Source organism: Neopelma chrysocephalum, unplaced genomic scaffold, assembly GCF_003984885.1.
Source record: "Neopelma chrysocephalum unplaced genomic scaffold, ASM398488v2 Primary Assembly neopelma1_42b, whole genome shotgun sequence".
Taxonomy (NCBI): domain Eukaryota; kingdom Metazoa; phylum Chordata; class Aves; order Passeriformes; family Pipridae; genus Neopelma; species Neopelma chrysocephalum.
The window spans coordinates 6684744-6701946 of record NW_020897701.1 but is presented as its reverse complement, the minus strand read 5'-3'; the positions used below and the strand labels follow the sequence as shown (position 1 = coordinate 6701946).

General features: G+C 37.0%; 1 protein-coding gene across 6 annotated transcripts in view; it reads left to right on the top strand.

The window, feature by feature from the left end:
• The window catches only part of NPNT (nephronectin), a 51485-nt gene that overhangs the window by 2405 nt on the left and 31877 nt on the right, over positions 1-17203 (top strand). For 5 of the 6 annotated variants that reach the window (XM_027677093.1, XM_027677094.1, XM_027677095.1 and 2 more), the window contains exons 3-4: positions 7034-7084; positions 14368-14460. In XM_027677093.1, coding sequence (XP_027532894.1) covers positions 7034-7084; positions 14368-14460 — 144 coding nt within the window. The remainder of the gene's footprint in view (positions 1-7033; positions 7085-14367; positions 14461-17203) is intronic. The other variant, XM_027677091.1, reaches the window with a different exon arrangement.

Below are 17203 nucleotides of genomic sequence, written 5' to 3'. Positions count from 1 at the left end.
TCTCAGCAAAGGTTTTGTTCAAATCTGTAAACAGCAAGACTGGCTTTTTTCTTCCCAAATGTGTTAAAAGCCTACAATGTTTAATACGTATATAAGATTACTTGTAAAAGCTATGTAAAGTACTTCTGGAATGTAACATCCCTGATACTATTTCTTTGATGCAGAGTTCTCAGGTTGATACCTCTCAGGCCATACCATGAATCATTTTGATTTTTAGGGCCCTAATTGGTAACAGGTAGTCCTTTCCTTGAGGTGAATATTTATAAAGAAGGAAGGACAAGGAGTAGTAGATTGATTGAGGCTACTCCAGAGACAACAGAATCTATGCCCACCTTTCATAATACAGATTTATTTGAGGATCATTGTGCATTTAAATATTTGAGGCTATGGAAGCTTAACTGGCAAATATCAGTAATTTGCATTGTTTATAAAAACCAAACCAAACCCAAAAAAGCCCAGACCACTGTCTCACTGTGGCCCTTTTCTTGGACAAGTTGTCTCCTGTGTCATGACTGTAAATTGCAGCTTATGTTTAGGTGGAAGTTGATTTCTCATTATTTCCAATTCTGATTTTTGGTTGCATTTTTATGAACTTGGGAGACAGGAATAGCATAAAGTGATACTATCAAAAGATTCGTAACTAAAAATTGAAAATGAGATAAGAGTAATAATACACAGAAAGTATTTTTTACTTTTTGCTCTTTGAATTTGTCAATAAGGCAATTTTTAGTATTTTTAGTGCCAGCTTTTCCAGGTACTATAAATGCTCTTTTTTTTCTTTTTTTTTTTTTAAGGGTAAAGCCAGGTGAATTCTCTCACCTCCTTCCCCTGCATTTTAGTCCATTATTCACAGATTTGTCTTCCATGCACATTTAGAAGACGTGTAGATGTGTATTTTCTGTGATCATCTCCAATAGCTGGGACCAGACTTTCAAAAGAATACGTTTATCACTTAGGTGTCTGAAGGCATTTTTTCCTCTTTTTCTTTTTCATACTGGGTGCTGATAATTTTTAATTGCTGATTCAGAAAAGACTCAGGTATCTGGGCGAAAACTTTACCAAAACCATGACAGCTCCTTCTTGGTTTTAAATGGGAGCCAACGTCTTAGCAAAATAAAGCAAGAAAATCTGACCCACTTGTGGGTGGTGAAAATTCCAGACATATCACGAAGTGGGAGATTACACTAAGTGAAAGTGAATCTTTCTAATGCTTACAGCCAAATAGAAAATCTGTAGTCAACTCTCCACCTGGAAATGTGGCACCCAGTATGAAGGATTAACCTGGAACAGAAAGCAGCATTCCTGGCCTCAAAGGAAAACTTGGGTATTTAACTGTACAAAGGAATATCACTGAAAATTTTCCAAAAAGCCAAGTACATGATTATTTCTTCAACTTTCTCTATGGATAAAGGCAAACCTCTGAGTCCTGTCCGTGAAATGAGTGGCATAAATAGATGTCAGACTTTCTCTACTAGATGTACATTTTCTTTGTTGTCTCTAGAATAAGTTGTATTTGCACAATGAAAGCAAGTATAGAGTCAGGCTTAAAAATTAGTAGTGAGACCCAGTTTACAAATGACTCCAAAAAAGAAGCTTTAAATATTCCAGCAATAGTGCTGAGCTCTTTATTAGTGAGCTTGAACTGCTTTTTTTTCAAACTAGTTTGAGCCATCCTTGGTATGCCTGAAAGTGCTACAGCACCTTTGGACTCTTGCCTGCTTACTCATGCATAATTTACTGTGTGGGCACTAATTACCTCTGAATTTATCCTTCTGACAATAAGTATAAGGTGAGAGCCATGCTGGAGCCAGAGTGTAGCAGGCATATAGGCTCTGATACATGATAGGGTACATGCCATGGGCGAGTGATCGCTAACACACCTGGATACGTTTTCTGCTGTCCAACTTAGCTGCTCCACCAAATGCATGTGGCATGCCCTCTGCCCACAGCTATTGAGAAAAAAAATGTGTTAGTTTAAACCAACTGTGTGATTTAAGGTAAAGGTTTAATTGTGACAAATGTTTAAGCCTGTATTATATCAGGAGTGTGGCATAGATGACAAGAGGTAATTTATTAAGCCTTGGTGATTCCATGCTCCTGATCTTTCATCCATAATCCATCCATACGGTTGCAAATGGAAACTGAACTGTGTTAGCTAAACTTGCTTTTATGAAGTGTGGAGTTATTCCTTTTATGTCCCTTTGACTGACAAAGGAGCGCACATAGAGCATAGTCGTGCTTACTGCTGCTTAGTAACACAAGTCAGCATAACTCATCTGCCTTCTGCTCTTATAAACATGTAGGAAGAAGCTGAAATAGGGCCCCTCCTTTAATTTACACTCTTCCTTTACAACCTCCTCTGTCTCCTCTTAATAAATTAAACCAATCAAGACTTGTGCGTGTAGGTCTGATCTGTCTGTAAACTTGCTTCCAAAGCCTGTCAGTGGCAGCTGTAATATCTCAGCTAGTGGAAATATTCACTCTGCAGTGACATGAAATTCCCTTCCCCAGTGCCCCTTCCAATTCCAGCAAAGGCACCTAGAAGGTGTCCTTTCAACTGAAGTAATCAAGAACTTTGAAACAGGTTGGATTTTTTTTTTCTTGCAGGTTGTGAACACCAAAGTAAGATCAAGGTTTAAGCAGCTAGATGCATTTTGAGATTTTCAAAGGAGCTGAACAAATGTAACTCAAATTCATTGGCATTTCCCAGTCTTTGTAAATTAAAAATCCATCCACACTTATTTAGTGGCCTAGATTTAGAACTGTGGATATATTTGATTATTAACGTACCTAAGTAGCTTTTCTGAGGTTTGGGTTTGATATATAAACCAGTTTCATTAGTTAAACCTGGTTTGTAGAAAGACTAATTTGGAAGCAGCAGAAATGTTGTTTAAGCACCAACTATTAGTTCACATGAAGTGCCCTCATCATTGGTAGAGCTGATCCTCCTTTACACCGAGGGACTCACAGCATCAGTGCTTTAAAGTTAGATATTATATACCCCAGTTGAAATTAGTCCAAAAATCCCATGTTGTTGCCCAGCCTGTGGGATTTACTTGCACCTTAATTAGTAGAAGTGGGAGTAATAGCTGTTAAGTGGGAGTAATCACACAAAAACCTACCTCTGTGTAAGATAGTATGTTGATAAAGTAGCTGATGAGATGTGTGTAAAAAGAAGGTTGTTGTTTTTTATCTGTTATTGTTGTGCACACAGCAAAACTATAGGCCAGAGCAAAGGTGAGGGTAGAAAGAATTTCTTCTGGATTTCTTTTCTCAGAGTAGAGGAGATGACTTCCTGTGACAGAGTGTTTCTGGTGAGAGCAGGTGTCAATAGTTGCATTTTTATTTCCTAAATAAAAGTAAGGCAACTGCATCTGTGGTACTGAGTATATTGTCCTAACCCAAAACCCATTCAGTGGATTTTAAAGGACACAGTGAAACCAAGTTGGGACAGGAATCGTTGCATGCATCTTGTACAGATGTATTTCCGCATGCCAGCATCAAGAATTGCCTTAAGAAGTTCATTAAACTTTTTTTTTTTAATGTGTTATTCAGCATTAATTTTCATAGTTTGAAATATCTGAGGGAAGAGAATTTCCGGCAGTGGTAGGGTTGGAGCTCAGTTCTTTGAACTGGATGAGAAATGTCAACTGCAGAATAGAAAATAGTCATGTCCATTCCTCTATTTTAGCTATTGTAGTCTGGGAGACCTGCTGCATGCGACCTGTTATATTATCCCCCTAATAAGATGTCTGTGACAGTGTTCTGCTGTCAGAGATGGGTGTTTTTCTGAGTGTTTCTCAAGAAAAGAATAACCTGGACCTTGTTTTCCAAGTGTTTCTGCTAGGTCGGAGATAGACAAAGCAATAGGAAAGTCCTTGGAACCAGTGCTGATTGACCCTTGCTGATAATCCAGTGTACAGAAATCAACTGTGAATGTATATTCACATGCTGCACTCGGTTAGCCTATCAGAAAACTAAAATATGAGATAAGAAATGCCCTGAGTTCATGCAGAGACTTGTGTGAGAAGCAGTATGATGCTTTTTATTTTCCAGTATGAAAGTGGAAGATCTTCCCTTCAGTTTCCGACAGGCCGTGCTAGGAGTTATCTGAAAAGTAATTCTTTGTGGATGTTTCTACCCCAATCCGATCTGGTTTCCTGAAAATTATTCTTAGAACTAATGTTCTACCTGCCTTGCTTTTAGCTGGCTTACAGATATCCATGTAGTTCTTTCAAAAGCTGTACAAATTGTTTCCATTTGTGTGTGTCTTTTGTGAAGGAAATACACCTGCTTTGTAATTGGCTGTGTGTCTGTTTGATTTGTATGATAGTTGTATGTAGTCAAGGTACACTAAAGATGTAAAGGCTGCTTCAAAATTTTAGCTGCAGTTTAACAGCCAATAACCCAGTAGAAAGAGATAATACTTTAACATAGATTTAAAAGGTTAAGCAAGAATTTTTTAAGAAAAGCTATATAAAACACCTTGAATTATCATTCTGGTTTACGGTTTGGACAACTCCTTTGCTAGAGGTGAAAGCAAAATGGTTCCTTTTGCTGTGTTCATTTATGTACAGAATACAAGATTAGATCTGCAGCTGCTATAAATAGATGCAGATCTACTGTTGGATCCTCTGTTGTCAGGAGTCTACATGGCTGTTGGAGTCAGCAGATTTTGTCTGATGGCAGCAAGTTTGACCAACAGAAGTTTCTTAACAGGAATAAAATCCCAGTGAACATGGATTTTACACACAGTGATGTTATTTGATTACTTCACTCATTTCTATGTGTAATTCTTCTTAGACGATAACAAAGTCTATGAAGTCTGTCTTGAGAAGAAGAAGATGAGTGTGTCGTTTCAGAGCACCCATCTGTTTTAACTCCATCTGATTATCTCCCTGTGCTGAGGTTTGAGTGTTCTACTTAGGGAGCAAACCCAGAATAGGTCAGCAAAGTAGTTTCCCGCCACCTTGCACTAAACCCTTGACAATTGGTTTAAAAGCCTAGGGACCAAGCAATCAGGAGGTATACAGTAAAGTCAAACCATCAGTTTACACCTCCCCTTAGCTTTCCATCATTAAAAAATGTTAATTGAAGGATGTCAGGTTAGCATGTAGATTTAGTCAAGCCTAGTAGAAAGTATCCAATTTCAGGAAGTTCTTAAAAGGACTTGCAAGTGCAAGAGGGGAGCTTGTACAAGCTGATACATAACAGATGCAGGCGTAACTGAGTGCTTTGCTGGGAACTGTGCATGCTGCTGTCTTTTGTAACAGTTGTGAAGAAACTTCATTTCTATCCTGCTGCTCCTGTCCTAATGAGCTTAAAGACTGTGCAAATCTATTTACGGAGATGCAAGGTAGTGGGAGGGGGAGGAAGAGGTGGCCGTGCTCTCATTGATGCATAGAAGGAGATTTTGTATAACTAATGTTAATGGGAGTTTACCCCATAAATCATCCCACGCATCAATGGGAGAAGAGGCCACGAGCTGCTTAGGACTTCTGTTTCTTGCACATAACAATGCTTTCAGTGGGAACGGCAATTCTGTATAGTCCACGATGCACAAAAATAAAACCATGATTGTGCCGATAATGAGCTGTGAAAATACTGGCTTCTAGGATGCTGATCAGCACATCCTTAGTCAGTAAGAGTTTTGCTGCTGAATTTGTGATTGCAAGAACACAGTATGTATTAATACATTGTGTTGACAATGTTTAATGAATATTGATGTGCAGAATGTCTACTTCTTATAAAATGACCAATATTTTTGTGCATCCCTGGTACTTTTCAAAGAAAAGACATTTTATACAGAATTGCAGTACTGCTTTATGCTGCTATGGAAGAAAAAAGAATGAGGTTTTGCTATTTTTATTCAGTTGGTCTTTTTTTTTTTTAGTTTAGAATCTTTATGCTTTTAAAGCAGTTATGACTTTACTATGTTAAAGATACAGTATCCTTTTCTACTTCCCTGCTGCATCCCTCTTGCACTTCATACATGGAGTAATAGTTTTGCAGCCCATTTTTTCCCAAGAAAATCTCAACACTAACATGATTTATCTGTTTACAGCTTTAGTATATTTGTATCTGGAACTTCTCTCAAAGCCCAGTAACAACCTGGGGAGACTCTCTCCACTGTAACAAATGCTAAGGGACTTTCTAGTTAAAACTCATTTAAATCAGTAGAAGTTGCAATCATAGAAAACCCGTAAGTGTGGGTAAAATACTCCTTAAAATACAAAGAGCTGCTGTTGCTTAACTCCCAGTCTTCTTTAATAAGGCTATGTAGCTAACAAGTTATCCTGGTAATATTAAATTTATTGGCAAATAACTTGATTTAAAGTAGCCTAAGCATATATCTGTTTCCATCTTATTTAAATTTTGTAGCATATCTTTTTTCATGTGGTAGTAACAGCTGAAAAGGTCTTTAAGTATTAGTTTTAATTTAGATGATACTAAATTTTTAAACATTATAAAAATGACCAGTAAATTTATTTGCCAACAGGTTTATTGGTTGCAGATGTTCAGATACTTATAAATGAGTGTAATTTTAATTGCTCTCGAATTAGCATCCAGATGCTAAGCCTTCATGTTTGCTCTGGAGATGCAGCATTAAATTAAAAATATATACCTATATTTAAATGAAAGGATACTGTTTCTTTAAGAAAAGCATTTATGTTCTGTTGATGGAAGCATTGAACCTAAACCATGAAACATGAGAATTTTTACAACTATGTACCATATGAAACATGACAAAGTGTAGCTCCTTAGTTGATTGAATAAGAATAGCATCACATCATTATATTTAATTACTCATATATCAGAATGTATTTGTTAAATCTCATAATGAAATACTGATGTAAGGTATTTCCACTTTTAAATGTGTACCAGAATTTTTTTTATTTCAGAAAAGCTCTGAATGTTGAATGTGTGTAATTCTCCAGGAATGTAACAAGTTGATAAAACTCCCAACCAAGTCCATCCTCCCTACAGGAAAAAAAAAAAGCTGGAATTTCTTTTTTGGATATTTGTTTTGCAGCGTTCTACGTCTTAAGGCAGAGAATAGCCAGCCTAAGGTGCCAGCCCAAAGGTTAGCTGAATATATTTCTTGAAATAACTTTGGCGAGGTTATGACTTGGAGTTATGGCCTCTAAGTCATCAGTTTACATAAAAATTATATGACAAGAAGATATAGATTTTTTTTTTTAAACATTTGATTTGGGGAAGATAAGGCGGGAAGGAAATTAGCAGGGCTATTTTATCCCAGACACCTAGTGAAATACTTATTTTCTAAACTATTACACTTTTCCCTTTTCACTCTTTTTCTTTACTTTACCCTCAAGCCCCGAGCAATATTTTTTCCTTCCTGCAAATTGTTTATACTCTTTGCATCATATTTACAAGCTGTCAGACTTAGGAAGCCTAATTTGCTCTCACAGTATTGAATCATGTACAATGGGAGGTTAATTTGGGATGGCTGAGGCACTTATTGTCCCCCATTGCCTGCTTTGCACTTCTGCTGCAGGTTGTCGTTCCCAGAACAGGGAGACTTTACAGCCCCTGGTCTGCAACAGTGTACAACCTGGCATGTCAGAGCAAAATGAAATCAACGCTACTTTTTGTTGGTACCCAGGGCTGTAGTCTCCTGCTGCTCAGGAATTAATATGTCTTGTTTGCTTATCCCTGTGGCAGGGGTGCCGGTCTTCAGACGGGGGGGAGCACGTCAATCAGCTATTCATCTGTCTGGGAAAGTCAGCTTTGTTACTGTGATACAGGAGTTACTCTGCTGAAGCCAGGGGATGTTATATTTGAATAAACAAAATAGCAGTAGGGCCCAATTTGTCTTCTGCCACCACACATAGAGACACTCATGCTAACCTGCTTCTACCTGTTGGAATTCAGCAGACACATAGAAGGATTTCAGGTAATGAACAGACATTTGAGATGATAGAGCACCATTCTTTAGGCAATTATAATGAACAACTTGAAATGCAAACATGGAAAGATTGACAAAGCATGAAATATTTCTTGCTTTTCTAATTTTACATGTGTTAGATCAGATTTTTGCCGATTTTTAAAAAAGAGTATTTAGGTATATAAGCATTAAATTAACTTCCACTGACTTCATTAAATCCAATTGATTTCAGGGTTAGCCCATGCTTAAGTTATGCATGCTTTTTAGTGTTGTCCTGAATAGGAAGGCATTCATGAACCAGGGTCTGGATTTGTCCGTGCGGTTCAGAAACACATTTGGCAGCAGTCATAGCCAAGCAAAGAATTCACTGCAATAAATAGCCCACACTGGTTGCAGTTTGTCATGTTAATGTGCTGTTACCGGAATCATATGTGCAAACAGAGTAACTGATTTACCCAGGCAAATGTAGTAGTTGTGCATGAAAAATTAGGAGCTGCATATGTGATAGAACTGTATGTTTTAGATGGAAGCTTTAGCATGCATTTTGACAACATTTGTTGTCATGAATGGCACAAATAAAGGCAAGTAATTAGTGGAAAAATATTCAGGCATTAGATATTACCGTTTTATCTGATGATATCATCGGTTTCTAGTTATAGAAATTGGTCAAGGACATTTATTATCTCCACAAAAATTAGAGTAAGGAATTGTTGTGCAGATGAAATTATCTGAAAATTAATACCCCGTTGCCCTAGTCAGGGTTATTAAGCTCTGCAGAGATATATGTTGTGACTACTAATACACTTATTTGGGAAGCAAAGTCACTTTTTTGGAAGTAATTCTGTAATGTGAGATGAGGGTATGATGCATTTTTACCACCTACTAGTAACTCTGAGGTGGGTTAAGCTTTATGCATTCTCCTGCATTTGTGACTAGTTGAAGTATGTAGTTGAACAAAAAAGAAATATGTAACTCTGAAAGAGTTACAGTGATTTATTTTACAAATTGGCTCATACCTTTGGGATCCTCTATCAAAATTACTGTGAGTAAGGCAGATTAATTTTCCTGAGTGTGTGTTTATGCAGTTGCATAATTTACAAAGAACTGCAAAAAGTAAAATAGAAAGAGACAGGTGTGAGCTGAAGAAAAGTAGGATAGAACTTGAGGTTGTGGTCTGTTAGCACCATGGGAGAAAGGCAGCCAGGTTCAGTTGAAGGAGGCAGCAAAGTTTCTTTCACCAGCATGCAAGTCTTGTTATAAAATTGGCACTAGGGGAATGTAAGTAGCAATCTTAAGATTGGAAGTTCTGCAATCATCATTATAAGAGGATCCAATAAAAGTTTGTGGAACTAAGTAGTATGTAATCATTTCTGGGCTGCTGCACAAATTGCTTTCTGTGTTTGAGCAAACTGAATGTTAAGGAGCTGGGATCTGGAGTCAGAATAAATAAGGGGGTATATGTTACTTGGGAAGAGAGGGCAGAAATAAGATTGTTCAGGCAGATGGTCAGCATAGGTTGTTTCAGATGCAGGTATTTTGTGTATATTTTTAGATTCGGAGAGGTGAAAACAGAAGTTCAAGGACAGGCTGGACATCTGCAGCTTGGCATTTTGAGGCAGATTTCAGTGGAGGGATGCAAAAAGCAATGAAAGACTCTGAGGGCAACTTCTGGCAAAGAAACCCTCTATTAAGGAACAGAAGTTAAGAGGCAAAGCAGAGAAAAAGAACATAAGAATTACACTCAATGCTGTTTTGATGAAAGACATAGCTAGGAGTGTTGGAAAAAAAAAAAAGAAAAGTTAAATTGCTGGAGGTACTCCACTAAGAAAGCTCAGGGATTTCCATTGTTGGCCAAAAATGAAGAGGAGGAGTTAGGCAGGTAGGAACCAGGCATTGCAACCATCTGGTTAGGACTCCACCAACCAGTGTTTAGTAATGAAAAACTAAGTCATTAACATTAAATTTCTAGGTGGGAAGGAACAGAGGGGGACAGCATATGGTAGTCACCCATGCCATCAAAAAGTGAATAGCTTAGTGCAGAGGAAGTGACAAAGCTTGAGGGATACTTCCAAAGCTGTTCTGAGGGAACTGTGTGCAAGGAGAAAGTACAGGTGAAATTTAAAAAGCCAGCATTATAGACCCGTAATGAATAGGTTGAATGTGTTTTTCTTTTATTTTATTTATGCAGCAGTTAAAAAATAATTCAGAATGGTTGAGTCATACTCAAATACCACCAGCAGCAATCAGTGGCTGGGAAGATTGGTGACTTCTGGCTTTTACACAAGCATAACACATGCTAACAGCATATGTATTTCACCAGAAATTCTTCCTTCCTCTCTTCCACAATTGAAAAAAACCCCAAAAACATAGTCATAAGCCTAAACCACTCATTCACGTTTCAATTCCTTGTGTTATTTTTACAGAAAGTTTAATTTGTCCTGATGTTTAAGTGAGACTTAAAATGTGGTATTTTTCATCTTATTTTGGAGGAAAAAGGTAGTTCTTGTCAACCTTTAAAATGGGTACTCCATTAGATTTATGGCCAGATAAAAGACTTCAGGATACCTCCTTGACTCCATTGAAGTTAGTGGGAACTGAGAAGGAGAAAATCTTCACATCCAGCCCAACAAAAAGAATTTAAAATGATCAAACCGAAATGAATACTCTTGAGTGCAGAGTTTATTTGCTGATGTCTCTTGAATGGATGGGTCAACAAAATGAAAAGGGAAGTTTGGTTATAGTTTATTCAGTGGCAGAGATAAAATAAGCAACATTTGACTGAAGTCAAAAACAGCTGTGCTTAGGAATTTTTTTCTGTCTGTCTCAGCCCACACTACTACCCAATGGGAGTACAGTTTAACACTTTTCAGAGAGGAATGCTTGGAGAAGTGATAGGTCTATCTTGATACTGATTCAAAAATAAATTAACAATCTCATTTTTAGTGGCACTTTTCTATACAAGTGTAAATTTAAATTTTGTTTAAAACAATTGCTATTATTGAGTAGAAAGGTTTTACTTCTTTTTGTCAACCTTTCTCACACTCTTCTGTACTTCGTTGCCCTAAGTGTGTAAGAGAGTGATTTTCTCAGCCTGGTGTACCTCTCCACTGTCTACATTTCCTTTTTGCCTAGTAGGGAAACAAGTATTACATAACAGGCTGAAGTCGATCGACATGGCTGATTTCAGTCATTGTAAATGTGGGTTGATTGGAGGGAAATGCTGGTTTCTTGTTTGTGGAGGAATTTTTTACTTGTTAAAATGCAGAAAATACCAATTGGGAGACTTTTTTCCCTGCTACTTGGGAGTCTATGTTTGTTTAAAAAATGGATAAACTCCATGTGTCTGTGTGTGAGCAGAGCAACTGAAGTATTCTGGTCTATTGTATCTGGAATTTTGCAAGAAAACAAGTAGAGTGGAAAAATTAAAAGAAAACACCCAGTCACATTGGCACACATAGTATATGCTCAGACTCATACCAAGCAGCTGAAATAGTTGTTTGCTATTAAAAGAAATGCTGAAAGTCAGGCTTAAGCTTATTTTTATACCTGGATCTCATTGTTTAGAGTGTTTAAATAGAACCCATTGTGAGTCAGTGAGTGTATCTGCTGCCATGCAAGGGCATCTCTCCTTTGGAGAAGGGAGGAAATATTTGCAGGATGCAGATGGCAGAGCTGGAGCTGGCCCACCTCTCTGGGCCCGGTCACTCTGGTAGGGGTCAGTGGGAAGGGCATGCAGATGTCCCTGGTGGAACCCCAGCCAGGCATGCAGGCTTGCTTAAACACCATCTGATTCTTAAGTCCTGAGCACCCTGCAAAATTTGAATTAGAGAAACATTTTAATTTCTAAATGAAATTAAAATCTCATTTATTTCATGACTGAATTTTATAAGGCTTTCCATCTTCAAGCTTGAGGGTTTTTTCCTCTATCTGAGCTGCTGCTAATGCACAATTTATGCAAAAGAGGGAGGAACATAGGCTTCAAAGTCAGCTAAACTGAAGTTGCCACAGGTTAAGCTATTGAACTGTTATACTTCACACCAAGCTGATCCCATGGTACTTTGTGTTTTTTAAAAGGAATTATTTAAATAAGTGTATCCAACCTCACAATATGGATCTTCTTTGAAGTGCGGTTGAAATTTAATGGAAACTTTCAAAAACATATTTATAGTAATTTCTTTTTTTCTCCTGTGGTTTAGATCACGTTTTCTTTTTCCCTAGTGACTTTGAAGTTGGTCTTCACAGTTTTCATTTTGCCACCATCACCTCTAATTAGACTTGGGTCTGTGATGTCAGGAAGATGAGTCTCAGTGTCTAAATGAGCTCTTGCACAAAGAAGATACTTTTTTTATGTTTATGATCATCGTGATTAAAAAAAGCAGTAAATGTTTCCAAGTACAATGTTCTAGAATTTTCTCATGATATAGCAGTTGCCCTTCAGTCAGATCTGTCCATTCTGTAAGGGCACAGCATACTTTTTGAAACATACCTTTTAGTGGTCTAAGAAGCCCTTTTCCTTTACACTGTCAGTAAGAGGTGTTTCTGAATCTGAATCCCATTTCTTTTTTTCTGGACAGTGTGTATTGGAGAAAAAAAAAATCTTACATTAATTAAGAAACATCCTTTTCTGTTGCCTTTTAAGATATTCCTTAACACAATTTTGTGGAAAGAGACCTCACCATCGTATTAGAAAGATCTGTCAAGAGCAGTGCTGTAGATTTAAAACAAGGCTTTATGTTCTCAGTGGATATCACTGACTATATGTATATACTATGTTTAAACAAAAATGATAATAAAGGGCAAATACAGTCCTAAAACTGGAGCAAACTCCTTCTATGCGAACAGTTGCTTCTATATATGTATTTGAGGGAATTGCTGATTCTGGATGCTTTGAATCTTATGGAAAAGATTTTAAAAGGTCAGAGATGTATTTGCATGGTTCTTCCACAACCAAAACTAATCTCTTGTTTCTGTTTTTATTTTGTTTAATTCAACCCTGTTGAACAGCTTGGCTAGAATGCAAGCTACATTTTTGAGTGTGTTCTGGAGATTTCTGTTAAATTACATCCTTAATACATCCAGTTTTATGATACAGCCTGTTGTCAAATTAATTAATATTACAGCTGGATCTAGTTAGTTACTTTGCAAATTCCAAATGATACTGTTACTTTATAAAATGAATTTAAAGCCAGGGTAAATAGATAAATCCTGATTACTGATTACAGGCTAATAAAGTTATGCCACCCTCTGATTTCTGTCTATTTTGTGTCTGTCTTGCTTAAACAGTGAGCTCACCAGAATTTTGCATCTGCATTTTATCATATAATGATAAACAATATTACAGAGCATAGTAAATACTTCACTTTTCTAGTAGGTTGAAACAGTATGTTTCATAACAGAAAAACATTTCTAATAAAGAGAACTTGGAAATGTTTGAAATTTTCATCTGTCAAATGGTTTCTGGAGCTTTGCAGGATTCATTGCACTCTGCTAATACTCCTGTTAGCTAATCCTACATCAGTAGAACTAAATTTGTGCATGAATTCTGATATTTCTTCAAAAGCAATGCTTATTTTTGTGTTATTGAAGTTCTAAAAGTTTGCTTTAGTAATTTTGTTTGTGTTATATTGAGAGAGGTACCAAAAATTGGCTTCCTAATTACTATTTCTTGGAGTTCTGTGTTTATTTGACTCTGGAAGCAGAATAGACCATAATTTCTGAGCTATGGTCTGTACATTCTGAGACTGTATCTAAACAGCAGGGTGGATAATAAATGCTTGAAACGTTCAGAGAAGTGAGTTGGATGTGTGCAGTGATAAAGTAGCGTGTTACAGTCAATGTTGCTTTTGCCCAGTTCTTTTTTCTTCCAAAACAAAAGAGAGAGAGGAAAAAAAAAAGCCATTCCTATACCAGAATCCAAGCACCCAAAAGGGAGAGGTTCAGGCAAAATGTTGCTCAATGAGGGGGTAAAGAGTGTTGCCTTGTGGTCATAGAGGAAAGCAGTGAATGCTGGGATCTCTGCTACTGCCTACTAATAACTGCACAAGGGCTTTTTGTGTTGCCAGTGACATTGATGTACGCATTTGCTATGTAGCTGGGGCATATTCCAGGTTTATCAGATTTAATGTCATGAATCATAGAACGTACATACATATACAGAGCAGGCATAGTGCCTGCTTGCTGTTTAGGTATTAAAAGAGTTTAATATCCCAGAAACAGCATGATGTAGTGTTGTACAAAAATAGACTGCTTAAAAGTATCTCCCTCTTCCCACAAGTATTGGGGTGGTGGTTGGTTTTGAAAGTGCACCTGATGTTAGCAGTGGTATTTGAAGCATATAATGTTGCTGATGGGAGGAACATAAACAGTACTATTTGTTAGGTCATTGCCATTTGTTTCAAAGTAAAGCACTGTCAGCTGTAACTGGAGTGGAAAAATAATGAGTATTCCTCTATTTGCAGCTATATGCCAGCCAGGGTGCAAACACGGTGAATGCGTTGGGCCAAACAAGTGTAAGTGCCACCCAGGTTACACTGGAAAAACCTGCAACCAGGGTAAGAAATAGTTTATTTTTGAAGTCATGGAAGTATTGTTGATCCCTCTACCCCCTACTGCCAAGGCTGTGTGTGTCACCTGTGTTTATAGGGTAATGAACTCATGTACCAAGTCTGTTACTGCTGTAGCTATTCTGATTGGGACTGACATTTGTAGAGAGAATGACATCTGCAGTGGGATGACACAGGGGAAAAATGGCTTTCATTAAGCTGAAATCAATGTGAATAGTATATAGTATGTATTTACACGCTCTCCTGAATCTGAAACAAATTATTTAAAACTTGTGGTCAGGATTGTTATTTTACAAGGTCACAATTTTCAGTTTTGGATAGTGAAATAGTATTTGTTTAATTAAAAAACCCTATCATTCATACATTCTCATTTTTGTTTTTCTAATCGTGAACTAACTAGGTAGCAACAAATTGTACCACATACTGAAGAGTTGGTGTAAAGATTGTGTTGTTTTACTGAATTATCAATATAGTTTCATTATTTGTTTTTTTTCCTGAAAATTACTTCCAAAACATGTCATGGTATAAAGATCATAGAGTATAAACCAGAATTGTAATACATGATTTATTAGATTTTGTTGGCCAAGCATCAAACATATAAACAAAGATATCTCTGTGAGACTGCTCTCTTTTTCAGTTGTCTCAGCCTAAAGGAAAAGTTAATGCATTTTCTGAGTGCTGAGGAAGTATGGTAGAGGAGTGTGATATTTAGAACGATTTTGTTGTTGAAAAATGTACCCTGATGTTGGCAAACTTTCTTATGATGTGTTGAATTTTAGAGTTATTTTCTTTAAAAATAGATACATATTTAATTTTGGATTTACTAATCCATACTGAACTGATGTGGAAATGAATGTTGTGTTTTTCTGTTTTTTTACAAGTTTGTCATCTCTCAAATTATCCTGTCTTCTTATCCCCTTACTTTGGGCTGACATTTTAAAGGATGGGTTGTTATGATTTTATTCTATACATGTTTTAGTCAGTCTAGGACATTTTTAGAAAACAGTGCAGTGAACTAGCAGTTGTTATATGTATATGGAACAGGTTTTATATGTACTAATTACTTTAATAATATAAAAAAAATGCTGTGCAAGTTGCTGGAGGCTGCAATCTTGAACTAAACTATGTACTTGCCACTAAATGCTATGGAAGGAAAAAACTGTGTTGATAAATGATTAAAGGAAGTCTTTTAGGCAGTGTTGATCAAATATTCTTGCATGGTATTGGTGACAAAGTTGCCCCGACAGAGGTGCATGAGGTTTCTGAGATGCCTACGGACTGTGGTGCCCCAAATGTACACCAGTTCAGGTGACTACTGCTATTGTATTACATGATGAGACCCTCGAGCTGTTCCTGGGATCAGGATATGTGTTCTTGCCATGTGAAACATTTCCATTCCACCCCCTGGGATCATCATGCAAGAAATATAGTGTCAAGGGGTGAGATGGTCCTATGTGTCAGGTGGTGTGATCCTTCTACCTGCATGGCTTGAAGCAGTAGTACAATTTCTTGCAAAGGGGATGGAGGCTAATGGATGGCTGTGATGGGAAAGCTGAACCTGCAGTGCCATTAGCATGCAGAGCAAATAACTGATTGTATTACCTTGATGTTCTATGCCTGTATTCTGGAAAGTATTGACTCTCCAACACACTCATGGTTGCCACTGGCATTTGTTTCTTTGCTCTGCTCTTCTTTCAAGGCCTGCCCTTTTTATTTTTTTCTGAGTTCCTTTGTAAAGTGAGAGCAATGGAAATTGATTATCAGGTTAGATAAAGATGAAACTAATTTAGATAAAGCTGGAAGTTGAAGAAAATGAGGGTTAACTTCTGCATTTGGCAGCTATTGATTAATCACACTAAGTGATGTGAACAAAACTCTCTTTGGGGGTTACAAATCTCTCAAGAGTTTGACATGGTAGTGTGATGGTAGTTGCTGGATATGAAAGCTGATCTACTCTTTATAGCATGGTGATAACAGTTTAATTTTTGTACTTGGTTTCTGGTCTTTGGTTTTCTATTTTCAAAGTTGAGTGAATGAGGTACTGAATATTTGACTTCTGTGTTGCTTGATCCAAGTTACCTAATAGGCAGAAAAAGGCAGGAAAATTGAGTGCTGAAGTCTGCAGAAGCTAATTAAAAATAGCAGAGTGTATTGTATCTTGCTAGGGATAAATGCCCCATTGTTAAACGTTCACTGAAGTTGGTCCAAGATCGTGTGTGGCGCCACACAGCAACCAAAGAAGTCACATCCGGATTTGCCAGCAAAAGGCACTTGTCCTTTCCTTGTGCTCACATTTTCATTTCACTTCTTTAAAAATCTTTAAAAAATAAAATACTTATGCTCAGCAACCTGTGTTTGTTATGAACCTGCTTTCCATAGTGCTCAAAACTGTCAGTCTGTTTTTATGTGCAGTACTGTCTTATGTTATTTTGAAATTAAGAATGCTGGTTTTGCATTGACTGTACAATTGTAGGCAATGTGGGAAATTAAATGGCTGATCAATGAAATTTCCCAGGTATAGGACAGTGAGTGGACATCCTCACAAGAAAATAAAAGAAATTTGTGAAACTTTTTAATAGTGTTACACTTTATATTTTAAATGCTGGTATGAGATTATAAGTTACTAAAAGAAATTATCGTATTTTATGAAAATAAAAAACGATGTAAAAATGTTATTTTTATTACCCTTTGAGTTTATACATTTTAGCTTTCAATTTTTTAGAGGCAACTT